The 27,977-nt window shown below is 41.1% G+C and overlaps 3 protein-coding genes across 3 annotated transcripts in view; 2 read left to right on the forward strand and 1 right to left on the reverse strand.

Moving 5' to 3' along the window:
- The window catches only part of LOC133269858 (uncharacterized protein C12orf50 homolog), a 52,351-nt gene that overhangs the window by 9,825 nt on the left and 14,549 nt on the right, over positions 1–27,977 (forward strand). The gene's annotated exons all lie outside the window — the stretch shown is intronic.
- LOC133269919 (centrosomal protein of 290 kDa-like) lies at positions 10,400–17,990 on the forward strand. The gene is made up of 8 exons (XM_061454655.1): positions 10,400–10,817; positions 11,151–11,273; positions 11,592–11,752; positions 14,208–14,349; positions 15,747–15,820; positions 15,974–16,077; positions 16,903–17,006; positions 17,202–17,990. Exons 1-8 carry the CDS (start codon positions 10,704–10,706, stop codon positions 17,388–17,390), a joined length of 1,011 nt encoding a protein of 336 aa, XP_061310639.1. The 5' UTR covers positions 10,400–10,703; the 3' UTR covers positions 17,391–17,990.
- Positions 18,357–26,312, reverse strand: LOC133269924 (RNA ligase 1-like). The gene is made up of 7 exons (XM_061454660.1): positions 26,191–26,312; positions 24,345–24,462; positions 23,931–24,026; positions 21,117–21,233; positions 20,530–20,724; positions 19,366–19,535; positions 18,357–18,788 (listed from the first exon to the last, which is right to left on the reverse strand). Exons 1-7 carry the CDS (start codon positions 26,278–26,280, stop codon positions 18,600–18,602), a joined length of 975 nt encoding a protein of 324 aa, XP_061310644.1. The 5' UTR covers positions 26,281–26,312; the 3' UTR covers positions 18,357–18,599.

The raw sequence follows: 27,977 nt of genomic DNA on the forward strand, positions 1-27,977 counted from the left end.
AGAAGTCAGGAGGAATAGTGCCAGTACAGCTTGGACATGTGGACTGCTGAAATAGACACTAATGTCACTGCCAGCAGTCAAGAGAAGTCTTGAGGTTGTTAAAGAACTAAAACTGAATAGTTTGTGGCTGTATTTTTGTGGCCAGTTGTCGTGGTTTAAACCCAATCAGGTAACTCGTTCGCTCACTTCCCCCCCTTTCTTGCCCTCCCCCTGCTCCCAGAGGGACGGAGAGGAGAATCGAAAAGAATGTAACTCCCACGGGTTGAGATAAGAACAGTTTAGTAACTAAGGTATAACACAGATCACTACTGCTACCACCAATGATAATAATGATAAAGGAAATAACAAGGGAAGAGAATACAACACCTCAGCACCAGCTGACCGATAACTTGCCCCCCAAGCCCGACCAAGCTCCGACCGATACCTCCTCCAACCCCTGCAGACTCCCAGCCCTTCCGGGTAACTCCCAGTTACATCCTGGGCATGACGTGCTGTGGTATGGAATACCTCTTTGGTCAGTTTGGGTCAGGTGTCCTGTCTCTGCTTCCTCCCGGCTTCCCCTCCTCCCTGGCAGAGCATGAGGCTCACAAAGTCCTTGGCCAAACCAAAACATCACTATCAGCTCTGTTCCCAGGCCGAAAGTCAAAACACTGCACTGCACCAGCTACCAAGAAGGAGAAACATGACTGCTACTGCTGAACCCAGGACACCAGTATAGGGAATTATAACCAAAATATTTTTCAAATTGCTTAAATTTTAATCATTGGGAGAGGGAGTTTCCCAGTGTTTTATAAAGTGGCAATCATGTATTCCTTAGTGAAAAAGTACAAAATGGTGCTCTGAGATTCCTGGTATACTAACAGCGAAATTTCCTTCAGGTAAGGCAGCTGCAATGTTTCAAGTCTGGAAACCAGCAGATGTTTAGCATTTCTTACCTTGAGGCCAGAGATACCTATTGTTTGATTTAAGGCATTAGAAAAACAACTAGTGTAGCTTGACATGAAGTTGCTGTAGAATAAATAGCCACAAAAGTTGAACTCTCCTAGTGTAGCTTGACATGAAGTTGCTGTAGAATAAATAGCCACAAAAGTTGAACTCTCCTGATTTACAAATGTTGTATTTGTCCTAGAGTGCACTGAGCTATTTTAAAGTGACACACCTCAAGGGCTCACAGGAGACTTCCCTCCCCCTATTCCAGCATGATCAATCCAATATTTGATTTGCTGGAAAACTGTTTTAAAAGCCATTATTTGAAAATCCTTTGAATAGTATATACACTAATGTTATTTAAAAGTCAAGGAATAGTGGTGCGTAAGATCTACTCTAATACATTAGCAACCACTTTTTATTAGGGTAAATAATTGAAATAAGTTTTAATTTACCAAGTCATGTCATTCATCTCTCAAGAATTTCATACATGACTCTCATCAGAGCTGCGCTAGACAAAACCAATCTCTTAAGTCCCATGTAAGCTCCAGGCAAACAGTAGCAAAGAGCTAATGTCCTGAAAAGCAGGTTTCCTGATTTTTATATTTTTTTAAATGTACACTATTTTACTGTTGATAGAAGTAGTATTTACCACATTACATGGCTTGTTTCAGTGACCTTGTAACGTAAATTCTTAAACTGTACCTTTTTCTTCTTAGAACCTACAACTGGCAATGCTTCCAATTTGTAGTCACTGCATGTGTAGGATATTTATGCTGATTGAAACTCTACAAGCTCATAAACTATGATTTCTCCAGGTTGATTACCAATCCAGATATCCCAATAATCCGTTTCAAGCAGTGACCAAAAGAGGGTGCTTCAGGCAAACTGCAGGCATTTTCAAAGCAGGGAAATGATGAGCAGTACCTGCTTTGGAAAGTTTCTTTGTTTAGGCGTGATTTTACGGCTTGACGTGTGTGATTTTTATTTTCTTTCCAAATATATTTTCCTCCTGCCTAATATAACTGGAGTGGTGAATTGCACAGCTTTTTTTCCCCTGTTGTACTTAACATATTCTTTTTTTATAATCAGATTTCAGCTTCTTGATTTTCCTTTCCCTTAGATGATGTGTCCTTTTCCTATAAACAACTAACTACACTGAAGACAGACAATTGGTATTTTTATTCTGTTAAAAATTCTGACATTTCAAAAAGGTTGTAATTGAATGTTTCATTTTGTACAAGTTGTGTCATCATGTTCCCCCCTTCCTAATACCTCCCCAGTAACTTTTGTGAAATCAAAGCGCTTTGCTTTCTCAGTTCTTAGGAATTTTATGATGTCACTATACCTGTGTTTCCCTGCAAAGGCAATTTTCCACAGGCTGTTGTCAGAAAACTGTGAAATTGTAATTTTTTTTTTTTTGATTTAAGGATAAAGTAGGGTGTTCACCAGGTTTGGGGTGAAAGTTGTAATTGTGCATATTAGAGAGTTCTGGAGAAAAGATGCATTCCCAAGCACTCACAAAGGAAACTTTTTCCTGAAACCTTTGCCATCAGGACAATGGACCTCATGAGGATTTGCTACTGTGTCCTTTCACCTGTCCCGCATAGACGATAATTGCACATCACTGTCCCGATGACCATCACCCTCAATGAAGTGTGAATTCTGTTCCTGCTCATTCATTTCCAGCTTTCTTATAGACGACACTGAAATGCTTGCTGTCTGAAATGCTGATGACCACTGCAAAGGCCCAATGATAGATGAGGGAATGACAAGCTTACTCAAACAGCTGCAGCATACTTCTGAGTGGACATCTGTTCTCAACTTTTGCAAATCAGGAAGATGGATTAAAAAAATCCTCAGAGTCTCTGCAGTTGCTCTGCCTCTTATTGATCAGAGATTGTGTCTAGAGAATGAGGCAACATCCAGCTTGTGGGGTAACGTCCTCAGGACAGGAGATGACTAGCAATGGAAGCTGGAAGCCCTTTGCATGTGGAGGGGCAGAGTGGAGGCCTTCTGCCAAGAACAGTACCATGACTTTGTCATTGTTCAACAGCATTTCAGGAGCAACTGTTCAAGATGGTGGTTATCACCCTGGATAGCCTGACTGACCCAACCTGACCGCTCAGCAACTGGCCATTTTGAGGTAGATAAATACAAATGAAGACAAAAAAAGCTATCATCAAGGTATCTGCAGCCCTGTTCTTATGGATAGTGTTAATGGGAAACATGAATGAGATCATCAAGACAGTTTCTCACTAGGAGTGCCTGAACTGTTTGGATTCTGCAGATGTCATGCTCTTCCAGTCCAGCACCTAAGCCACAGGAGCAGACCTAAACTGTGAGACCTACCACTAAGTTGCTCTTTGGGCTTGAAGGACTATTCATGCAGGGTCACTGTTGTCTTAGAAGGCTTCTTGGGAAAGACACAGTGCTTCATCCTTTGGTGTCCCCTGGATTCTTGTCTGTAGGTACCTACTCATCTGCCTTTATGAAGAAGAGTATGCTACATGAGCCACAAAGGGTCATATGTGCTCAAGCCATGCTCATGAAATGCTGAGAGACTCCACTTGGGGGGAGCTGCCAGATCCAAGCACAGTGCTGTCAGATCCAAGCTCCTTGAGCACTGGAAATTTTGAGTTTTAAATTCTTGGCTGCCCCTAGAGTGGCTTTGCCCTGGAGTTTTGAACATAAATAGTCCCTTCTCTTTTGTCTAGGGGGCTCATGACACAGATGTGTCACAGAAAGTTGAGATCGCAGTCAGCCAGCTTGGAGAAAATGAGGCATGTTTCTAATGGGAGAAGAGTTCTTGACAGGCAGAAACCTTGACTGTGATTCCCTTGAAATAATTTTTTAAAATGATACATTCCCACAAAAACCTTTTGTTTTGACACATTCACAATTTCTACTGGAACGAAGCAGTTAGAAAATAACCAGCTCTCCCTAAGTTCCATTTAGTGAATGTTTTATTCATGGCACCCTAAATAGTACCTCTCAAAACTGAAATGTCCCAGTCATTTCATTCTCCACGTAATCAATGTTTTCCCAAGCCTCTCTTCATTTTGGTTGCCTGTCTCTAAGCTTTTTGCCACATCCTTTTTTGAAGAAGTAATCAGCACAGAACAGTGATTCAGAGGAATCTCTCTCGTTGATTTATATGATGCTGTTCACTTCCAGGATCATTTTCAACATCGCTCTGTCTGCATCCTAACATTCTGTTTGCTCTTTTGATTGATGCCATGTATTGAGCAAAGACTGTTACTGAGTTGTTCACAGAAGTATTCAAGTCCTTTTGTCCCCTCTGTGGTTGCAGGTAATTTAGAGCCCTGTAAGGTAATGTAAGGTGCATTAGTAGGTCAGATTATTCTTCCCAGTGTCTGTCACTCTCTTTTACTTCTGAGCCCTGTAAAACAGGCAGGAAGTGGTTCTGCAATCAGGCTTACCCTGAAGGATCACAGCTTGAAATTTGGCCTGGGACTCTGTGAGCACACTGCACCAGCAGCCATCTGGGAGAGGAGTGGAAGAAATGTCTTCCCCACAGAGAACTGTCCTCCTCATCACCAAGTGTGCACCCCCCTTCCTCTCACACACTCGAGTTGCAAGTTACTAGAGGAGCACATACTAAGAGGAAGGCCCCATTTCCGTAGTTTTCTCAAAGAACTGTGCTTCAGAAGCCCAGAGTTTACCGCAGACTGCATGTTGTATGAAGAAATATTTCCTACTGGGTTCAGCAGTAGCAGTCATTTTTTGTGAGGCTCATGCTCTGCCAGGGAGGAGGGGAAGCCGGGAGGAAGCAGAGACAGGACACCTGACCCAAACTGACCAAAGAGGTATTCCATACCACAGCACGTCATGCCCAGGATGTAACTGGGAGTTACCCAGAAGGGCTGGGACGGCGGGGTTGGAGGAGGTATCGGTCAGTGCTTGGTCGGGCTGGGGTGGGGGGGGCAAGTTATCAGTCGGCTGTGCTGAGGTGTTGTGTTCTCTTCCCTTGTTATTTTCTCTTATCATTGTTGTCGTTGGTGGTAGCGGTGATTTGTGTTGTGCATTAGTTACTAAACTGTTCTTATCTCAACCTGTGGGAGTTGCGTTCTTTTCGATTCTCCTCTCTGTTCCACCGGGAGCAGGGGGAGGGAAAGAAGGGGGGGAGCGAGTGAACGAGTTGCCTGACTGGGCTTAAACCACAACACTCGTATTACTTTAAAAACCATTTGATACATAACTGGTCACCGTTATGGTTTAGGATGAGAACTGGCAAGACGAGTTTAGCAGCAACTAAAACCATCGGTGTTATCAGCGCTGTTCCCAGGCTGAAAGTCAAAAACACAGCACTGCACCAGCTACTAAGAAAGAGAAAAATGACTGCTACTGCTGAGCCAAGGACACTTGTTAACGAAGCGTAAGAAGTGGCGGCATCCTGCTCAGCCTCTCTGCTGTGCTGGGAGGGAGCGCACAAGCATTGCTTATTTTGCATAGGTTCTTTTGTAGCTTAATGGAATTTAACTGCAGAAGTGTGACAGTGATTGGGTAAATGGCACCTTCCTTGTAAGGTGACACTTCCCTTACCTTTAGGTAAGACAGTGCTTTTCTGCTCCCCTGTTTCTCCTTTCTCACCTGCTCCCAGGATTTTCACTTACAAATGCAGAACAGTTGCAATACTCCCCGGGGCATCAGAGAGGACAGTTGGTTTGGTCCACATCTTAAGAGGAGAGTTTTCTTTGCAGCGTGAGCTGTGAATTAGACAAAGGTAAACTCTAGGTAGGGTAAAAGGCTGCGGCAGTTTACAGTCACTGTCCAAGGCATGATTTGGGGTGTGGAGGTACCCTACAGTCTTGTTTAGGCTAATGGGAAAGAAGTGAGGTCTCAGTGTAACTGCACAAAAACTGTGGGGAGTGAGAAGTGATAAAGATTTAACCTAATTTCTGGAATAAAAAACTGAGGTAGCTATGATAATCAAGATAACTAAAGGGCCAGGTGTGGGACGGGTTGAGACAAAGCATGAACCACAGAAGTTATTTAGGAAATGTTGGAGGCAAAATAGCTGGGGAAGACTCATTGTGGGGGAAGAAATTCCCTGGATAACTCAAATGATACACTACCTGACCCTTTGACAACTTCTGCTTCATACAGTCCCCAAGCATGAATAGACACTTGGGCTCCCAGGTAGATAGAGTGAAAATGCCTCTTGGAAAGTTCTCATGAGCAGCTGGATGGGATGCTGGTCAGACACTACATATAATAAAAGCAGCAGAGCTTTTGAACCTGTTACAGAAGCTGGACGTACCTCCTCTTTCTTAGTACTCTGAATTGCCTTTTGTATTTAGCTTTCCGTCTGTAAGGACTGGGGGCATCCTTCTCTCTGCATACTTATTGTAGGGTAGATTGCAGGTACACATCAGTGACCTCTGATTATCAACCCAAATTCCTGTCTACCTAGTGTCACCTGTTTGCACCCAGGGGTTTATTAACATGTTTAGATTATGTTCTAACCGCTCTGGTTATAATACTGGACATATTAATATTGAATATAATATTGTTATGATATTGTCATAATTATCTTGACTAATGTTTGAGACTTGCTACTCTAACAGAGTTTATGAAACTTAAGTTTGATCAAATAGGGAGGAAAACCATTGAAAACGGGAAGAGGGAAAAGTCTAACATAAAACCAAGAAGAAAATAATTGAAAATATGTGCACGACTGAGGTGTACAAGACAAGTACTAACAAGTGAGGGAGTTGAAGGAGAACAAGTCAAGAGGATGAGGAAAAATCACTTTGTGAATTTGATGTGAATAGGTGTTATTTTGCGGCCTTTCAGTTTGGACGGGATGCTTACAACTACAGCTTATAGCCTGCAAGTGGCTTTTATATGTTAGAAAGTTTAAAGTCAGCAAAGCAAAACAAACAAACCAACCAAACAGATGAACAACCTGAGGTTTTCAAAGAGCTTTTCCTGGAAATGCGTCTTGAGATTGAGGACTTCTGTGGGTTCTTTGATACGTAATATCAACTCAGTACTTACTGTAACTTGGGAACAGGAAGCAGAATTAAGCAAAGGAGGTTGGTTTGATTCAGTTTGCTTTTTCCCCTTGAAGCTGGCCACCTACTTTATAACAGCATTTATGGGAATTTGATATTTGTTACGCTCTTGTTCTTCTTTTGTTCTACAAGTTTCTTGGCGGTCAAAACATTATTTTGCACAAGATGGAAGTAAAAATAGAAAAAATATGATGCTAATGTAGCCATTTCTTTTTGGAGCTGGTTTCTTTCTGAAAGAAGATTAAAAACTAGAACAAATCATAGAATGTAGCTATAAAATAAAACAGAAGGTATTGTGGATTTATACTTCTGGATCTTCAAATTAAAATAAATACCGCCATTATAATTGTTTCATTTGAGCTGCTAAGTGGTGATCGAAGTCTTACTCTTTCTTTCTGTCCTCTGCCCTTGATACTCTGTACTGAAGTAGAGAAAACAGTGCTGTTGTACCTTATCCAACTTTTTATGAATGTCTGCTGTCAACATTGTATCGGTGCTTAATAAATAAGAACTCATTTTCATTTTGCCAAAAGAAAACAGTTCAGCAACAACCCAACATTTATTTCGTGGCCAGCCTTCTCTGGCCTTGCCTGATCTTCTCCTCTGAGATGCTGCTATATCTTTGATAAGGTTAAACTCTTAGGTCTTGCAAGATTCTGCCTTTTGAGATCTCAAAGGCAATCATTGTAATTATATTACTTTCTGTCCGGCTTTCACTCTAGAAATAAATCACTCATGAGATGAATGCTGTTATATAAGCTCAACTTCAGAGTTAAGTTTAAGAGAATTAAGACTTCAATTTTCGTTGCATGATATCCACTTCAGCCAAAAGAATGTGCTGGAAATGGAACCATTAGCTTCCAAGTAGGAAGCTTGTATTTAAACTGTCACAAAATACAGAGCGTGAGAAAATAGACATGTAAATCTGACAGAATTAAGAAAGAAAAACCCTAGTTAGTGAACAGTTAATTAACACAATACAACCTCTTTGGTGAAATGTGGACAGATACAGCACAGGATTAATTCACGTTATACCAGGTAGGCACAGCCCATATATTCCTGTAAACCCGAAAATAACTCTACATCAGAGTGATCTTTTTTTTTCACAAAGAAATAGAAGCTCTGTGTGGGTTCTACCAGGAACTCCACTGTCAAGTGCTTTTAAATGCAGCAGACCTCTTGGTTTGCTCTTTTCTCCTTCACTGGTGTCGCTGATGTTATAAGGTGGGCCACAGACTGTGGCTCTCCTGAAAAATAAAAGTCAGATCCATTCTATACTACTGCTATAGTTAAGACCAGGATTGATTTTTTTTTTCTATCCAACTGCTTTAGTTTAGTTTAGTTTAGTCTACTAGACTAATATTGCTGCTTCTTCTTCCTCCTAATAAATAACCAGAATAAATCTATGCCAGTTATCACAGCTAATTGCATTTGCTTCTTAACTAAACAGGGTGGACTACAGCATAAGATCTAAATTATAAATGTCTATTTATTAACACCTTGCAATTTTTGCATGAAGGAACGTAGATAAATTCCAAATGCTAGGTGCAAATTCAACTTACTAAGGTATAATGGAATGTGAGAGAGAAATGCTTTTGCTTTCTTTTGCAAGCGAAGAAGTAATATATAATTGCATACCTTAGTAACAGGGTATGCTTTGACAATGAAGAGATTTTTGGCAACTGAATAAAGTGACAGTGACAAATAGACTCAACTGCTCAGGCTAAAATAAATGTCTGGACTTCCATATGTCTGCACCTCACTGCAGGATCATGTACTTGTTACCAGCCACTTTTTGTTCCCCCACTTATTTTAATCCTCTTGGTTACTGACTGTGGTACTGATTGGAGGTGTTTATAGGCTGGGATAGATATACTACACTGTTTCTAACAGATTCTTTATTCCTTGCTGAGAATGTCTGATGTGTCAGGTTTGCTAAGTATGCATAGATCACAGGTAAACTCAACGCTGAACTTGCTACCGTGTATGATCTATGTGAGTAATACCTGCCTTATCAGAAGTGTGATAGCTCATGCTATTGGATGCCTGAAAAAAAATGCAAGCACACAAAAACACGCAAGGGAAGTTATACCCCAGTGTTTTGCTTTACTTGAGCTGGAACATCGGATTTTGATGTCTTTGTAGGTCAGCTGATGATAATGCCTATGACTGGTGGACTTTGGCAAAGAGAGGAAGGAAAGTCAAACCAAAGAGAAAGAGGCTTTTCCAAATACCTTATCACGAAAATGTGGTTTTGTTTCCTAAACTGAAAGAAGAATGGAAGGAAAGAGTGACAAATACAGCTTTCAAATTCAGGTCTTTGTAGCATACATTTCAAAACTGTAAAAGAAGATTTCACATCATTTATACAGAAAACTCCTACTTTTTGCATACAGTTAAAAAGACTCTTCATGGATATCCTGCCTTTGCAGGACAACTGTCAGAACTACGGTTTAGGTAATATTGTCTAATTTAAATGAATTTCTTAGGCTTTTTTTCATAATTGGAAATGGTCAGCATTGACATTCCAGTTGAAACAATTTTCTTTCAGAAGACATGTGGAGGTTTCTTCAGTCTTTTGGGGGAGAGGGGAGGTCTGGGGTTTCAGTTTTATTTTGGTTTTTTTTACAGTTGAACTTAATCCGCTAGAGTTTTACTAATTTGCTCCCATAAAATGGTACTTTAGAAACCTTTAATGTGTTTTTTATAAGAGTCAAAAAATCAGGTTATTTTCTAACAGCAACTGCAAGCTCACTTGCTTTGAAGTGTTATTAATACCTGAACTGTTTATCATTGATACAGTGACTTTTCTATGGGTCTAGTTCTGGATCATTAAAGTTGTGAAAAGCTTTGCTGGTAACTCCAGTGAGCATCAGAAAATCCATGCTACTTCATACTTACAGTATTTGTCTCATTTGTAACAAGACAGTATAGGATCAAAACATATTTGATTCGTATTCTATAAATTTTAAAGCTCTCAGCTTCTTACTGTGTTTCCACCTCCCACAGCATTTGAAGTCTTTACAGCTTGTGCTAATCTGGATTTGTAAAGTAATTATTAAAAGACTTTGATATTTATAAAAACACAAGAAAACAACCCCATCCCCAAACCCCAAAACTTACAGTTTCTGTGTTCTACATTTAGAAGTTGAAATATTCAGCAGCCTAGCATATGCGGAGAAATAAGGGATATGTATTTTTTAAATATTTATCACTCTGCAAGGAGAATATATGCCTTGGGAAAAGGGAGATTTACTTATGCTTTAAAATGTAGTTATTCCTGTCACTTTCATCCAGCAGAAGTTTATTTTCCTTCAGACAGTATTAGCATTCAAGCAGTTGCATGGTCTGTTGGATGAGGGAACTGCTGTACAAGAAAGCTAAAAAATAAAGTAGTACTTTGATTTATTTTGCCGATGTTTCAGTCTAGTTCATAAAGCACAGCAGATTTCGAGACTAACTGCAGCTTTCTTGAGTAACACAGAAAATGAAGGAATTGCTGTCTTGACTTTGAGGAGCTAAGTATGCAAGAAACTTCAGGGCTCAACTCACACCAAAATATAACTTTTTTTAATAAACAGACATTGCAGCGGGGAAATAAGTGATAAAATAACATTTGGAGTATCTCAGAATGTTAAGATGAACTGTTAACTTCCTTTGACTTTTTTTCTTTCCTCTCTATAGGCTGGTAGAAGCGGAAAGACAGTTGCAGAATTGGAAAAAACAATTGGTTTGATGAAAAAGGTTGTAGAGAGAGTCCAAAGAGAAAATGAGGATCTGAAAAAAACTCCAGCTGTGGTTTCTAATGAGAAATTACTTGGTCTTGAACAGGAAAATGAGAAGCTAAAGGTACCGATATCTTTCCAGCAACTATATTCAGATAGCCGGTTAGCGTGCAAGTTAGTAGGAAAATGAAACGGCAAGCCTGTTATTGGTATCGACTGGCAGAAAAGTGGTTTAAGAATACCAAATATGAAGGCTGTAGAATAGAAAAGCAGAACTTCATTGTACTGCATGTTTTATGTAATGGCACTCTGTGCCTTAAGGATATATTTAAATACATGATTAAATGTTATGTTCATTGTGCTAGGTAGCTGTCACTATGCCATGCTTTAAAAATGGAGATCTGATATTTTCTACTAAGCAATGCATATGTATTTTAAGAAACTGTTTGATATTTAGTCTGAAATGGAAAAGATGAAACTTCAGGTGGGGGACCAGCTGAGTATGCGTCATGACTCTAAAACCAAAGGAATGGAAAAAGTCATTACTGAAAACGAGAGGCTGCGTAAAGAACTGAAAAAGGTATGGTCATTGTAATGCATCCCTTGATTTCCATTAGTTACTGGTCGTGGTAAGTGTATTTATATATATTTTTAATGGTTGATATGGATTGGACACTTTTTCTAAGAACTGCTATTGCTATGATAGAATTTTGAATTATACGTGGAGGGGAGACATCCAGGGAGCAGCCAAAGACAGAATTTGGAAGTTATAGCAGTAGTGATCTTGTAGGTAGTTTTCCTCTAAATCAGCACTGACCCTATCCCACCCTCACTTCAGATAATCCTGAGCTTCGTTAGGTTAAGTATTCCGTAAACTTTTGTTTTTATTGAACAATAGGAAGCTGACAATGGAGAGAAGCTACGAATAGCAAAGAATAACTTGGAGGTATTAAATGAGAAGTTAACAGGGCAGCTGGAGGAAACCATTAAGAGGCTAAATCTGGCTGAGAGCCAAATTGATGGAGCTGACAGCAAAACCTGGAAGCCCATTGTAACAAGGTAGGAATTGAGAATGAAGTAAGGAAGATAATTTCTCTTTAAATATTAGCAAACAAATTAGGCTTGAATTTTCATAATTTCTTTCTTCTTTTGAAGATAGTTTAGTATCATCAGTATTTTATTTTCTGATTATATATCAATATGTAGAATCAGTATAAAGGTCCAGCAGAGATCTGGTGTCCTTAAATACTGGCCTGTCAGCTGCTTCTACAGAGTAGCCAGTGACTTATCTCCCTTCTTCAGATTAGCTGTAGGCTTGTGGATAGTTTTGGTAAAGGAAGTATTTTGTGTTCCTTGCTGGTTAAATGTATTGTATTTGTGCTTTGTGGAATGTCAGCGTTTTTGCTGAGCTTAGAAATTTTCCAGTACCTTACCGCATGGATCATAATCTAAAACAAAAACTGTAAGTCAGGAACCTGCTTTACCCAGCTTGGCTGGATTTGAATCTAGGTTTTAACCATGTCAATGTGCAGAGGCTGTGTTAGGAAACACACTGGATTTCTATATTCCTTGGGGCATATAGTCATAGCTGATGCTCCCTGGTGTGTGTGTTCTGAAGGCTAATTGCAGTCAGCCAGCTGGTTCTGTTATCTGTAGAAGAAGGGAGAAAAACTGACAGACTGGCACTGGATTGTCTTTTTCAATATATTATTTGAAGCGTGTAAACCACCATTTCCAGATTTTTAGATAAAACTCAGACTTTGAGATCAGAACCAAAAATCATGTTCTGTTTGGTAGTAAATGTCTGTAACTCTTTACCAGTAAGTTATCTGCACATTACCTATCAGTTGTTTTAAAGTAATGATTTTGGCAAACAGTCACCCCCAGACCATTCCTGTTAACACCCCTTTCAGTCATGAGCTGCAAAGAAAGATGCTAGTTACATGTCACGCTAGAGTGATATAAAGACTGACAGAAGATACATTCACATGAAATACACGTGTGTGGATTCATCAAAGTAGAAGAGGAATGAGAATTTTACTCCTCTTGAGGCAAGAATTTTTAACTGGATATTATCTCATTTACTGATGTAACTCAGAAAAGGACACGAAAACAAAACAATGCATGTGCCATTAAAATAAATAAATAGCCTGTGTCCTGCCTAAGGATGGAAGGGAGCAAATCCGGGGAAGAAGTACTTAGTCATGGATGATCTCAGGATGACATTAAGATGACATGTTGCAAAAAGTACTATTTAATAGTTGTAAACAGAAGTGGAAGATATCTACAAAACCAGAACCTCTGACAGCCACATTATTAGGGCAGAAAATCAGCTGGACAGGAGAAGCCTGTCTGATTTCATCCTAGGTCACAACAGTGTTGAACAATCTTTCTGCTGATGCCCAGCCTTGTACTCCCACAAGATCCCTTTCAGATTTAGTGTGTCTCTGCCATACTGCTGAGCCATTTTACTTCACTGAGACTTCAGAAAGCTGTCCTTTTTTTTTTCTTCCTTCCTAACCTTCCCCCTAACCATGTAGTGAGGTAAAATGTCCCTACGCAAGGTCAGTGACAGCCATATTTAGCATACGGAAGGAAAGCAAAACCGGCTGCCAGCCACTGGAGGAGGAAGACAGGAACATGCAGTGAAGATGGTAGGCCCTTAGTAACTAGTGTGTCAGCTCAGTGGTTTGAACATAGTTTTTCTTCTAGCTCTCCACCTGTTCAAAAACATTTCTACTTAGTTCTGTTAAGCTGACATAGATACACAGTTGTAGACAGGTAGGTAGGTATAAAATATATGGTTATGCTTAATTGTGCTTGTCTATTTCAAGTGGTGTGAATAAACTTTTATTTGCGTTTACTTTAAGATGATTTTAAAGTAAGTGACTGAGGTTAAGACATTACTAACCTAAAGGAGCTCACCAGGTCACTTCAACATGCAGTCCACCCCACCAGCAAATCTTCCAAAGTATGGATGTCATAGTAGAAGGTGTCTGAAGGGCAGACAGGGGGGATCATCCAAGTGATCCTTTGGAAGGCTCTTCAGCTGGTAGCAAGACGTAGATCACAGTGGTGCAGAATGTTTTTGTCTTTGGAAACTTCATCTTCTGTATCTATATTAGCCCTTTCTCAGTACATTAATTTATTTCAATCAATCAAAGATATGACACTGAAGTAAGACCCAACCCATGTGCATGCTGTATCAATAACAGATGTGCATGTTTTTAGCAGGAGGTAGTTTAGGGTTCACGTGTAATAGAGTAAAAAGATCTCAGTCCCCCTTTAATAAAGTACAGACACTAAGTAAGATCCACAAAGGTGTAACGCTTGCAAAAGCCTTTACTCTAAGATTAAAAATGCATTTTTCTTTCAGCTCACTTATTTTTAAGACCAATGCCCCAAACGTAGAGTGTATTTTATGGCATTTAATCTCCCACAGATATTTTAGTCTCTATTTCTACAAAAGTATTAGCTTCTGCTCTTATCTTTCTCTAAATAAAAATACTACCAGGATGCACAAAACGAAGATAAAGGAAATGGAAATGCATATTGCTAAAAAAACCCAAAGCATTACTGACCTTAAACGGCTGCTGCAGGAAGCAACAGAACGTGAACAGAATGCTGATAAAAACTTACAAGATCTAAAAGAACAAGTGAGTAAAATTTAGCCAGATGACTCTGAGAATAAATTGCTTAATATTTATTTCTTTCTAATATCTATATGGGCAGAGTTTGGTTTGTTATTTTTCTCTGATCCATGCTTTTATGGGTTTTTTCAGCCCTGGTTGCTGTACCTGTACATTTACATGTTTTAGCCATTAATGAGGTTTACTACAGATTATCAACATATACTTCTGACTTGCAGTCTCAGGGGAATTTTTTTTTTCTGTAGTATTCTTCCATGTGTTTGTTGTTGGTTTGTTTGGTTTTTTTTTTTAATGATAGCTTTCATTGATCACATGTAGGTACAGATGCTTCAAATAAAATCTTTCTAGCTTGTTCCACTGCAGGAGTGAGTTTGCTGGAGGAACTTACCTCTTCCAGGTCTTTTTTGGGGGACTGATTAACTCTGCCACCATAAAGGGCATGGATCTTCATGCCTATTACCAATATGGCCTCTGAATATGCAGTCCCTAATAAGTCATACAAACATTATTTCACACATGGAAGAGTTGATAAATTTTAAACTCCGGCACCTTTGAAAAGATGTATCAAATTTTGGCTTTTAAGTACTTTGCAGATGCAGCCCTAGGACTACCCACCTAGGTTAGCTTCCATCCTCTCATTTATTAATACGTGCAGGGTTTTGCTCCCCAGGCATCTTGTACTGGCCATTCTTGTTGTACTGAATCAAACACACAACTTCCACTATAGGAAGTCATATATTTCCTGTAGGCAACGAAAGCATTCAATAAATAGAACTTGGAATTGAGTGCTATAAAAAAAAAATTTTGTTAATTTGTGTTTGGTTTTCCTTTTCTAAAGTCAGATTATTAACAGGAAGTGTACAACAGCAGCAAAATTAACACAGAGAGAAAATTATTTCATTATGTGATGCTACTGTGGAGCAACACACTTCCCAGTTTGTTTTGTGTCTCAAATACTGATGAAGAGATGTGTCAAGGGTAGCTACATTAAAAAGAAACAAGAGATTGATGGTTGTTAAAAAAAAATAAACACAACCAAACAAATCCTTATCATTTTAGTTAATAATAGAACGAACGGCTATCACTGACCATAGCCTTAGGAGAGTTCATAAATTGTCACTTCATTCAAATATATAGTCTTGTATTTTTTGCTCGTATAGCCTCTGATTTTTTGCTCCTGCATCCTCTACTGAAAAGCACTTGAAGAGGCTACACCCCTCTGTAGGTAATTAGCTTTGTGAAAACTGTCAGTAGATGAACACTCTGATGATCTAGTACCTGGTTATGTCCTTAGTATTATTTTCATTCATTTTTCTAATTCGGTATCAAAGAGAACTCCATCTGAACTGTATTACCTCTGGATACTGTTTCAAGAGTAAAACTTTCTTAATTTTTCTTTTAAGATTGAGCTTCTCAAACAGTTTCCTGAAGGTACAAGGACAGAGCAAAGCCTTTTCAGGGAGCTTCAGCTTTTAAGGTAATGTACTCTTTAAATACCTAAATAAATAATTCAGCCAATATACATGAGAATAATCAGGAAACGGCCACCGCGATTTTTACTTATATATTTTATATTCTAAAATAGTTTAACAGTTTTTAAAAATTATTCTAAAAATGTTTTATATTCCAGATTAACTAATAACCGATTAGAGAAAGACAAAGCAGAACTAGCTCAGCAGGTGGAAGATTATAAGCACCACATGCACACATGTACAAGCGAAGTTTCTGCAGCTGGTAATCGTTTTCAATACTAAAATGATGATCCTCCTGTATTTGGGGCCTTAAGTAAAAATAGGTTAAAATGTATGTGCAAAATGGTAATAAACCTACAGAATTATGTGAATTATGTTAATTACAGAGTAGCGTAAACTGGAGCAAATTAAGGTCCTGGATTTTGGAGTTACTTTCACAAGGGGTTTATAGAGAAGTGTTAACTAATTGCGGAGATTTTTAAGATCTTACGAACAAGAGCTCGTAATATTTGTCAGATTTCCCTTTCCAAGAGGATGTATAGTTCATCGCTTTGCTTTATAAACCTCAAAAGACTTCTTGTGTCAGTCATTCACTGAAATCCTCCTGCTTATTACCCCTTCTGCCTTGGGTTGGAAGCTGCCATAGAATTCTATTCATCTCTTCCCAGATACCAGCTCTGCAAATAGTTTAAGACTCCCAAGGGAAAAGCAGAGCACTATAGAGCAGCACGTTGCCGTATGACTGGGAAAAGAAAAACTAACCCTTTCTGAAATTATGATTATAGTTAAGAAGATCCTTACACTACGTTATTGCCAAATTTCCTGCATTTAACTCAGAGAAACTGAATGCAGGACTGGCAATGGGAGCACTGCATTCAGTTACAGGAGCCAGACACACCCACTTAATTTGTGTAAGAACTAAAGCCCAAGTGACTTGAATTTTTGGTGGTTGTTGATCCCCATTGGGTTTACACACTGTTACAAATTGTTCAGCTTTCAGGGGATGCAGAATTACTGTGACAAGATAACTCGTATCATTGTTTTTCATTACCTTAAATTTTGTAACAAATTACCATGACTTTTGCAGGACAGAATGAAATTTTACAGAAGGATAAAAGTGACAGGTTAATGGAAGCAGCTGACCTCCAGACACAGTTGAAAGCCTCTGAGCTGGAGAAACAGCAATTAAGGGTGAGTTGCAAAGATCATCCTGGGCAAGACAATGAGACAGTGGTTATCTAGGAGGAGTTGGTTAATATCTAAACTAATATCTAGTGTCTCTAGAGAACATGCTTATTATTATCTCATCATTTACCACTTAAGTTGTTGACATGTATTTCCCAAGTTCCGGATAAAGGTAGTGTATTCCTTCATTCTTTTTAACAGGAAGAAACAAAAGCGCTGAGAAGAGAACTAGAAAACTATGGCCCTTCCTTTTTTGAAGAAATTGAAGATCTGAAATATAACTACAGTGAAGAAGTTAAAAAAAATATTATCTTAGAAGAGAAACTAAAGCAGCTTTCTGAAGAGTTTGGCATTCAAGGGGATAGTCCAGGCAATGTTTCTGTTGATTAGGCTAGTGTTTAGTGTCCTCAGTATTAATACAGTAAATAAATTCGGGGGCAATTTCATAATATTTATTTTATCTGTTTTTTATCTCGGAATAATACAAGTCTATTGAAGTTACAATAGTTTGGCACATACCTAAGAGCACAGAATTGGATTAGTCGACAGATTATGGTCAGTATTTATATACACCAGTCAAAAATGAGTTTTACTTCTCCCAGCCCCTTTGCAATACTGTATCTTAATTTAGAACAGTAATTTGAGTTATACACAGGTGTTAAGCGAAGTTGAAACCTTGGACTTACCCTGTAAGTCAAGAAACTCTTAAAATGTACCAAGTCTGCCAAGTTCCAGACCAGTAAAAACGTGCAATTCGTTCTGCTGTCTCGCGCTATCATCCTTAACTGTGGACTCAGGGTCAGTGTGCTGACTACCTGCGCTTACATCCCTGACTGTTTTTACCTCAAATTTTAGAAAATCCAAGAACAAAGAATTGAAAATAAAGTTATAGTAGTATTTCAACCAATCTAATGGTGTTTTGGTATTTAAATAATTTTTCATTTTGTATATTTTATATAGCTGGATGTATACTTTTACAGCACAAATAAAGCCAACTCCAAACAATCGGGCGGTCTCACCTTTATTATTTATAGGTCATCTTTCTTAATATGCCCTTGATGAAGTTTCCTAATTGAGATGCAGTCTGGGTGTTATTGAGCCAAGTCATGTCTCAAATCACTGAGGACCTCTAAAACAGAAGTTTACTTTCTTTCACGCTTTTTGTCTCAAAATAGCAGACGGACTTAAGTAGCGTATAGCTTGAGTGGGCTTTTGAGTAACAGTATAATGCTGCAGCTTACCAGTTAAGTAATACCAATGAAAAGTTTTCCACCAAAAGAAACTGCTACAACTTAGAAAAAATAAAAAATGCAATTTTATGGGCCCACCTGAAATACATCCTTTACAGTATGCTTCTGACACTTAACTTATAACAGTTTCCAGAAATGGATTCAAAAGTTAAGAATTTTTCCAAACTGAAAAGAAACATGCTAAAAGCTAGATCTCTGCTCTGGATGTTGGATCTCTCGCTACATCAAATCAGTCATTTAGGAAAAACTTAACATTGCACACAGTACCTAGGCCGTTGCCCGAGATAGGAGATTATTTGTAAAGAGTTCTGTGGTAGACGCAGGAGGAATGTAGCTCATAAAACCCATATCAAGCATCAAACTTGATATCTTGGAGTCTGTCAAATCTTTGACCATTCAAGTTTGAAAAATGGTGAAACAAACTCTTTGGTTCAAAGTCACAGTCATATTTAGCTCTATTAAAAGAAATTACAACCGGCTGAGAATTGAGGTGCGTCTCTGCAAGTGGCCAGCGTAAGCCAAGATGATGGCGATGGAGCTAAAATAGAAAGAAGTAAAATCAGCTTAGAGGTTCTGGTATAGTAGCCCAACAGTTCCAACTTGCAGGGAGGTGTGGGTGTGCATGTGCTTTCATTCGAAAATCCTCTGCACTGGGGCACTTAGAATCATTAAGCAGTTATCTGAGTAACACGAGTAACAGCAAAGCACAAGACAAACCAGAACCAAGGTGTCATCCAGAGCTTCAGGAAAAAATACGAACCTGCCAGTTAATCAAAACCCACATTCTTATTAGCGATACTTGTTCTGTAAGTCAACATTACAAGAAAGGAATTTTTAAGACAAAGAAACGAAGCTTTAAAATGTTGAGTATTCCTATACTGAGAGGCAAGAAAATACTATGTTCTCAATTACCTTATTAGTATAATGTAGATAATGAAAAAGTTTAATATGTTGTCACTGTAGTGATTCACTGTCTTGACTAATTCTACTGTCATCTCACTTGCTCGGAGAACGTTACTACTAAAGAATTTGGAAAGCGAGACAAGAAGTGAATACCTCACTTGAAGTCGTATGAATTACTCTACTGCTTCCCCCATGCCCACATATATATTTACCTTGATTAAACACCCATCATTGCAGTGCCACACAATTCCTTCCACTTTACCCTCACTGCAGCCTTCAAACCAAGATAGTATGTCATTTTGTTTCAGAGGGGGCGGATTCTTTATTTCAAATGCTCCATGTGGCACAAGAAGATGTACAGGCTGCTTCTTGCTTCCTAATCCTACGTTAAGAGAAAAAAAAACAAACAACTGCTGCTAGTTACGTGCGTTAAGATTTTCCTCACTTTTGTTACTATGGCTATCTAAAGCACTATTAAAGGTAGACTTTTATTAGATTCTGTAACAGTTAAGAGAACTGTTTAAGGGAACAGTTAAATACGTACTTTTAAGTACCAAATGTAGCTGTTTCTTCCTCACGTAACCTTTTATTTATATATTTTCTTATAAATATAGATTAATACTTAAGCCAGGCTGTTAACAACTGCATTGCTGCTTCGCTGACCGTTCAGTGTAAGTCTCCATTTAAGAATACAGCCATTAAACTTTTGTGTTGCATTTCCTTTACATTCTGAGAAAATGCTTAGACCAGATACTACTATTTTTCCTATCTGTCCTTGCAAGTTACCCTAACAGCAACGCTCAGAAATCAGTTGTGCTCATATCTATTTTTGTTGTTGTAAGGATTTTACAGAGAAGCCACAACCAAAATTTAGCTTAAATTACATTTCCCTAAAAAAGTATTCATAAGATTTTATAATTAAAAAATTACAATTTCTGACTTTACAGGAAAAAAAAAAACAAGCAATCATTTTCTGCTTTTTAAGGGAATAAAGAACATCAAAAGAGCAAGGAAAAAAAAAAGTCAAGAAAAGACACTAACAAACAATCTTAAATATTTTAGTATTTTAATAGTAACATTTTAAACAACTAAAGAGTAATGCAAAGCATTCTTCTAGTAACTCCTGAAGAACACGCAGGTGAAAACAGGTTTACTAAACATAGTTTCGTAAAAACTCAGCTTTCTGAGGCGAGCATTTCTGGGTGGGTGTTTTTTGAGCCAGCCCTTTCTCTCCTTTCTAAAAAAGTTACACTGCTAACTTGGAACTTTTAAAAAAACTTACTAAAAAAAAAAAGCAAATAAAAAAAAAAGCATTGACTTAACTCAAAAATATCACCAAATAGGAAAGTATTTAAGAAAAGACCATAGAAACTTACCATACGGATTTGCATTAATATTAGTCCCAATAAGCTCCAGTGTTTGCTCTAAAATTTCTGATAATGGCACCGGGCTGATTTCCAGAAGCCCTGGATCAGCATGGTGTTTCAATACCAGTGCTATTTCAGCCTCATAATTTACAACGGATGAGTGCCAGCAATACTGCTTACTATTTTTCTCCACAGGCACCCAACCTAGGAGAAAACATTTCATTTTACCAAAGTAAATACCTGAAGTTATCAAACATGTAGTAGAACTGTACATGCATTAAAACCCAAAACAACAATACACACCATTAACTCCGAACAGAAAGAGTAACAAGAGAAACTCTGTTGTGTCTCAGAGAAATGTCAGAGGAATGCAAACAGGACAACTATGCCTTCAGCTGAAGCCCTGTAAGACTGTACAGCAAACTGCAATTATTTTCATTGTGTCAGAAGAACAAAGCCTTTCTAGATACTGAATGAATGACATGCAATTCTTTTCTGAACAGGTTAACTACTACTTTTTACTCTACAACTAATTCTAATTAACTTCAAAAATGGATTTCCCCCCACCCACTTTACCCATTCTGCATCTTAAGTACCTGGCATATGTCCGTTCTCATCAGGCAAGGGATTGCCATTAGAAAACTCTATGTCCTTTGCTGGAATCCAGGTATCTGGAACAGGCTTGAAATCCTCTTCAATGTTCCAAGCAAATTCTAGATGTATAAGTACGACATTTAGTTCCTGGCAAACTCTTAGCCAATTTTACGTTTTGATCATCTTTCAATGCAACTAAAGAGTAATGCAAAGCATTCTTCTAGTAACTCCTGAAGAACACGCAGGTGAAAACAGGTTTACTAAACATAGTTTCGTAAAAACTCAGCTTTCTGAGGCGAGCATTTCTGGGTGGGTGCAACTATTAAAATACCACTGATCTAAACTTTGTTTTACAGGCAGTAGTCCCAATTAGTACAAGCACTAAAATCTGGCACACTCAGGCAAGCTACAATTAGGATGGTGTAGTTTAAAAGTTCAAAACTAAGAAGCGGAAATAGGCATCTAAATAGCCAACATTGTATTTAAAGTGGAACAAGATAAATAAGAACAAAACAGAACAGAATTTTGGTTGGAAGGGACCCACAACAATCATCCAGTCCAACTGCATGACCAATTCAGGGCTGACCAAAACTTAAAGCACGCTGTTGTTGTTAAGGGCATCGTCAAAATGCCTTTTGAACAGTGACAGGCCTGGGACATTGACCACCTCTCTAGGAAGCCTCTTCCAGTGTCTGACCACCCTCTTAGTAAAGAAAAGCTTCCTAATGTCTAAACCCTCTCCACTTCCCCTCCTCAGGAAGCTGTAGAGAGGAAAACATATCACCACTCAGCCTCCTTTTCTGCAAACTCAACAAGCCCAAAGCACTCAGAGTACCTTCTTTCCAGCCCCATTACCACCATTGTTGCCCTCCTCTGAACGCATGCAAGGACCTTAATGTCCTTCAAGCTCTAGGGCCCAGAACTGCACACCGGATTCAGGGTGAGGCTCCACCAACACTGAATACAGCAGGATAATCACCTCTTTTGACCAGCTGGTTATGCTGGTTTGATGCACCCCAGAATGCAGTTTGCCCTCTGGGCTGCCAGGGAATGCTGCTGTCAACCAGAACTGTAGAACTGAGCCAGGAGGAACACCACTGGTGACCAGTCCCCAGCCAAATGCAGTCCCATTCACTACAACCTTGGGAGCTCTGCCCTTCAGCTACTTCTTCACCAAGCACACTGTGAACCTTCTTAGTCCCCACAGTTGGCCAACCTCTCCAGAAGGATGCTGTCAGGGACAGTATCAAAAGCCTTACTAAAGTCCAGAAAAACTACCCCCACCACCTTCCCTTCATCCAGTAGGCAGGTGACCTAATCATAGAAGGATACCAAATTAGTTAAACAGGACTTTGCCTTTGTAAATCCATGTGACTGTGCCAGACGACTGCATTATTCTTTAAATGACTTTCAACAGAACCAAGCAGAATCTTCCCCATAATTTTTTCTGCAACCAACATTAGACTAACAGGTCTGTAGGTTCCCTGGTCTTCCCTCATGCCCTTTTTGAGGACTGGAGTAACACTGGCTAGATTCCAGTCAGTGCAGACTTCCCAACTCCCAAGACCTTTTTGGTAGATGATCAGGAGGGGTCCTGCCCTAACAGGACTAGCTCCCTCACCTGAGGCCCTTCGTGTCTTTTTCCTGCATGATTTTTTTTTCTGGAGAAGAGGAGGCTGCGTGGAGACCCCATAGCAACCTGCCAGTATCTGCAGGGGGCCTATAATGATGCTGGGGAGGGACTCTTCATTAGGGACTGTAGTGCCAGGACAAGGGGTAACGGGTTAAAACTTAAACAGGGGAAGTTTAGATTGGATATGAGGAAGAAGTTCTTTACTGTAAGGGTGATAAGGCACCGGAATGTGTTGCCCAGGGAAGCTGTGAATGCTCCATCGCTGGCAGTGTTCAAGGCCTTGGGTGACACGGTTTAGTGTGAGGTGTCACTGCTCATGGCAGGGTGGTTTGAACTAGATGATCTTAAGGTCCTTTCCAACCCTAACTACCCTACAGTTCTATGATATACAAACCATGTCTCTCTAATACTCCAGCAAAGCCCGACCTTGCTTCCGGAGATCATAGGATTTCCTTTCCAAGACCTGCTCATCACAGCAGTATGATATTCCCAGCTGATGTCTGGGAAATCGCAATCTCCCACAAGGACATGGGCTACCGATCCGGAAACATCTCCTAATTGCCTATGAAATAACTTACTGCTGCTTGCATCCTGGTTGGGCTATTGGAAGTAGACACCCCTCTACAACGTCTCCTTTGTTTTCCATTTCCCCTACTCCACAACTGCATCACCTACTAACCATACAGACTGTAGAGTCAAACCTTTCCCTCATGCACAGTGCAACACCTCCACCTCACCTGCCCTCTCTATCCCTCCTAAACAGCCTGTAGGCCTCCCTCCCAGCACTCCAATCGCGCCACTCATTCCGTCAAGTATCAATAATACCGATGATAGTGTAATTCTGGGAGCTAACCAATGCTTCCATTTCATGCTGTTTGCTTCTCACACTGCATGCACTGGTGGACAAGAATTTCAGACACACTCCTGAGCTCTCCATGCTCCCAGGAGACCTGTAAACGTTCCCACAGGCATTGCCACCCACTGGCCATACCATGCCAGCCCTTATCTCACCCACTGCACTGCTTTTGGTATCTCCTTCCTCAGTCGACTCTAAAGTTCTCTTCAAGAGTGACATTAAAATAATTTGAGTATGATCACTGACATTTCCTGCATTACATGAGAGCCGCTTTGCAAACTAGATTAACTTCTATCGGAAAAGAAAAAGTAAGAAATCTTCACCAACCTTTGCAATCTTCCAATGAATACAAGAATTGTTTAAACTTTTTTTCAGCTTGCTTGTTAGGTTTACAATCCAGCCTAGCCCACAGATAGGGTTGCCCTAGAGTTTCCAGAGAAAGAAAACCAGCAGTTTACTGAGGTGACCATACCCGCTGAAATCAAGTACATAAAAGACAAGGTATGAATTCTCATTTGCAACAAGAGAAATTATTTTACGGCCAAAGACACTACATAAATTCATACATTCATTAGACTACATGGACCTATGGTTACGGTAACTATTACTGCGTGGTCAAGATCTTCAATGGCAGCTGCATTCACAAAAGCTGTAATCCAGTAAACCTCACAACAAAAGCAAAAGCTACATAAAACAAGGCTTCTACTCAGCATGAGAAAACTCACAAAACCGTTGCATTACCTTTGTAGGTAGTTACGTAACAGCAGGTTCCATCCACCTTTTCAGTAGGAATTGCACTGTATATATCTGCCTCTATCGCCTTTGCAGTTATAGTTTCAGTAGCCAAAACTTTAAACGGCTGAAAAAAAGACAGGTATTTTAAACCCTCATCATGGCTAGATTACTGTCTTTTTTCTCATGTGGATTCTTGCTCCTGACAACTGGACTCTAGAAGCCAAGTCTTACTCATCCTATTCCTGATTTCTAACCCTATCAAAATACACCAGTTTCCTCAAGACATGGCAGCCTGGAAAATGCTCTAATACAGAAGACCAAAGGCAATCTCTTTGCAAACTCTCTCCCCCTTTTCCACACTTGTTTATTATTTAGAGATAATTTTGCCATTTTATGCACTTCAAGTAGTGCATATAAACTAGAAGGGCTCCAGGCTAATGCTGCAGTATTTGGATGTGCCTTCCTGTATGACAATGGCAACAGAAATTCATCCCCATGAGCTGCTCCAAGCTCTCAGTTCGGAACTGGAAGCCAACAGCACCATTTTATGCCATGAAATACAAGGGCCAGTGCAACACAAGGTAGCAAAAGCATCCTGATGTTACACACTTGGTATCAGAGCTGCCAACTAAACAGTCTTCCACTTCCAAGAGCAAAGACACAAGTGATCCAGGCATCTGAAATAAACAGCCACCCACAACTATTCCAAATTTCTAAGCGGGGTTCTGTAACAGCATCACTGTAAACATATCACCAGTCGTGTTTGGATTCAAATGTTCCTGCAAAATCATCTCCCCTTCCTCCTCTCTCCCAGGACACCTATGAGTTGTGAATCTCAAAACAGAACTCTGAATTCATAAAATGAGAACCTTCTACAGGCTTTCTTTGTATCAATGGGCTGTTTTCTATTTTAGAAAACAGATTTGCAATCATCTATGACAATTTTATGAAGATTACATGAAAATCGTTCAGGGTAAGAAGGTAAAATTCCCGTTGGTTTTCTGACCACCCCCCCCCCCCCTTCTTCCCTAGCAAACAGAACCCCCTCTGGAATTCTTGCCTGCAGTTTGAAAAAAGGGAAAACACAGCGTATGCCAGTTCTAGACCTAATCCCCTAATGGTTTCTTCTGCATGAATTAAGAAAATACATAGGGAGACCCTTACATGACCATTACCACGATGGTGTTGCTACTCAGAGTTGAACAACTTAAGTTACTGAAGTCTTGGCAATCATTTCAGCTCTTCCGTCCAGAAGTGAAATACTAAAGGGTGAAAGTCACCCACACGGATAAAAGTTCACCATGCAGCTGACAGAAAACAGGAGGTACTGCTCCTAAAACCAGGTAAGAAAGATTGAAGGTCTATGGCTAGAGAGGCGAATCACACCCCAGTCTGTCTTGACACTGCCATTTCCATCTCAGGAAGTCGTAACGTTGACTCGGATCCACTACTTTCCCCTTATTAGATATCCCACGTTTTACAGCCTCAAAGGAATTCTTCCCGCATAACCCTGTTACTGCCCGGATCACAACAAAACAGAAGAGAAAAAAGCGCGTTTATTCCCCACAAGGCTCACAGGCGGGCATGGCGCGACAGTTTTACACAACTCCCAGTCTGTCCACGGTGGAGCAGGCTCGTTCCTTGCCGTGACCATTTCCGACTCTTGCGTGAGCACCTGGATACGCCACCGTCCATTTCGCCAGAGACCTGCAGCCAAACCTCTCACCACTCGGCTGACTCACCCCGTCGGGTGCGCTCCGGTCAGCTCGACCCGGCACCGGACTCGGCCCCGCCGCGGAGACTGGGGCCCCCACCTCCTACCGCCCTCCCAGCCCCGTGCCGCCCCGACCACCTGCCGCTCCCGCTTGGCCGACGGCTCCTCCTTCACCTCCGTCACGAACAAACACGGCACCTTCCGCTGCACCGCACCCCGACGCCTCATGATCCCGGCCCCAACCCACCGCCAGCCCCGCGCCGCGCCGAGCCGAGCCGAGCCGAGCCGAGCCGAGCCGAGCCGAACCCAGCCCACACTGCGCCTGCGCCGCGCCCGCGGGGCGCCACGGGAAGTGGAGCCCGTTACTGCCCCCCCCGCCAAGCTCTGCGGCACGGCCGTGGGCGCGGTGGGTGAGCTGGGCTGCCCGTGTCCAGCAGCCCGCAGCCTCGGGTCGGTTCCGCCGCCCCGCCCCGCCCCGCCACGCCCGGCCCGGCCCGGCCGCGGGCCTGGGGCAGCTCCGCTCTCCCCAGCGGCAGTTGCCGCCGGGCCAGGGCCGGCCCGGGAGCCACAGCTGTGCTCGGAGATGGGTCCCGGCGGCCGCGAGGCCGAGGCCGGCCTGAGGCCCCAAGCTGTGGGGACCTCTCCCTCAGGACAGCCGCCTGCTGTCCTTACCCAGGCTCTGCCTCGGCGTACAACCCTTGAGTCTCTGCCGCTTGACTGTGCCTGGACGCCAGGCACTCGCTCACCAAAGCTGCTTTGCCGCTGTGCTCTTCAGCTGCACAGAGGGGAGAACATAAAACGAAAGGCTCGTCGGTCGACACAAGGACACGGACAGAGATCGCTCACTCTTTTCTCTCAGTTTATTGCCAATCGCAGCCGAGCAGGGGCATGAAAAAATAAAAGTCAAATTTCTCAACACCACCTCCTCACCAGTCCCTTCTCCCCTGTTGTCATTGGCCCTGTTGGACACATGGGAAGCTTCCAGCAGCTGCTCCCTGTAGCCCCCAGCTACCACATCTTTGCCACACAAACCCAGGGCAGAATCGGTTCTTCCTGACCAGCCCTGCTTCTGTGCCTCATGTAGGCCCAGCTGCGCAGCTACAGAGCCTCTGTGGATAGCCCCTGGGCTATCCAGCCCCTGGGCTGCTTCTGCCCACTGATGGCTCCTTACTCATGGCCCTCATCTGCTTTCCTGAATTCTCCTTCCCCTGTGTGCCCCAGTCAGTCCTGCCTTGGCACACGTACAGCACCGCTGTGCTCTGCTGACCTGTCCTGTGAGTCTAGTCACCATGCACTGCTGGGTTGGGTTCTTGTGGAGTTTGTTGGGTTTTTTTACTTTGTGATTTTCTATTTGTTTGTTTTCCCTAAATTCCCCGTTTTTATAAAAAAGTGCTCATAGGTGTTCATTTCCAAGTCACAGATGTCTCTCACTGCTGTGGATTTGACCCCACGAACTGGAGATAACAGCATGCCTTCACTGATTTCCAGGACCAAAATTTAATTTCCGCCCCCCCCCCCCAAATATTTTGTTTGTTCAGAGGCAGCCTGGGACCTGAATGGGAACAGCAGTTTTTGTTAGGGATCCATGTGTCCGTTGCTCTTTCTGCTGTGGCAGATGTGGACATCGTAGAAACAAGAAAAAACAAGGAACGCCAGCAATGTAAGCAGTTAACACCTAGCACCCTACTACATTTTACAGTAAAGAAACACCAGAATGGGAGACTCTGAGAGACGGTCCCGTTTTCCATACTTTACTCTGAAGCAACAAGAGAAAGGAAGATGTTCAAGCTGGACAGGCCACATGGAACCATCGTGCTGATGTCACCAGCAGGAGGAGCCGTTGGCAACCGTGGAAACGGAACACTCTACACCGGACAGCAGCTGCCTCCTTCAGCTCAGGATGCCTGAAGGTACCACATCCTTCC

The sequence above is a fragment of the Pezoporus flaviventris genome, unplaced genomic scaffold (genome assembly GCF_033815535.1).
Source record: "Pezoporus flaviventris isolate CSIRO_AGI_PZ_B2104156 unplaced genomic scaffold, CSIRO_AGI_Pfla_v1 ptg000016l, whole genome shotgun sequence".
NCBI lineage: Eukaryota > Metazoa > Chordata > Aves > Psittaciformes > Psittacidae > Pezoporus > Pezoporus flaviventris.

Excerpts from the sequence above, each read along its gene's own strand:
- LOC133269924 (XM_061454660.1), bottom strand. The coding sequence starts at position 26,280 with ATGAGGCGTCGGGGTGCGGTGCAGCGGAAGGTGCCGTGTTTGTTCGTG. Across the intron at positions 24,027-24,344 it reads TTACGTAACTACCTACAAAG|GGCAACCCTATCTGTGGGCT; the intron begins GTAATGCAACGG and ends TGGAAACTCTAG. Across the intron at positions 18,789-19,365 it reads ATGATGGGTGTTTAATCAAG|CTCCATCGCCATCATCTTGG; the intron begins GTAAATATATAT and ends TTTCTATTTTAG.
- LOC133269919 (XM_061454655.1), top strand. The coding sequence starts at position 10,704 with ATGAAAAAGGTTGTAGAGAGAGTCCAAAGAGAAAATGAGGATCTGAAA. Across the intron at positions 10,818-11,150 it reads AGGAAAATGAGAAGCTAAAG|TCTGAAATGGAAAAGATGAA; the intron begins GTACCGATATCT and ends TTTGATATTTAG. Across the intron at positions 14,350-15,746 it reads TACAAGATCTAAAAGAACAA|ATTGAGCTTCTCAAACAGTT; the intron begins GTGAGTAAAATT and ends TTTTCTTTTAAG.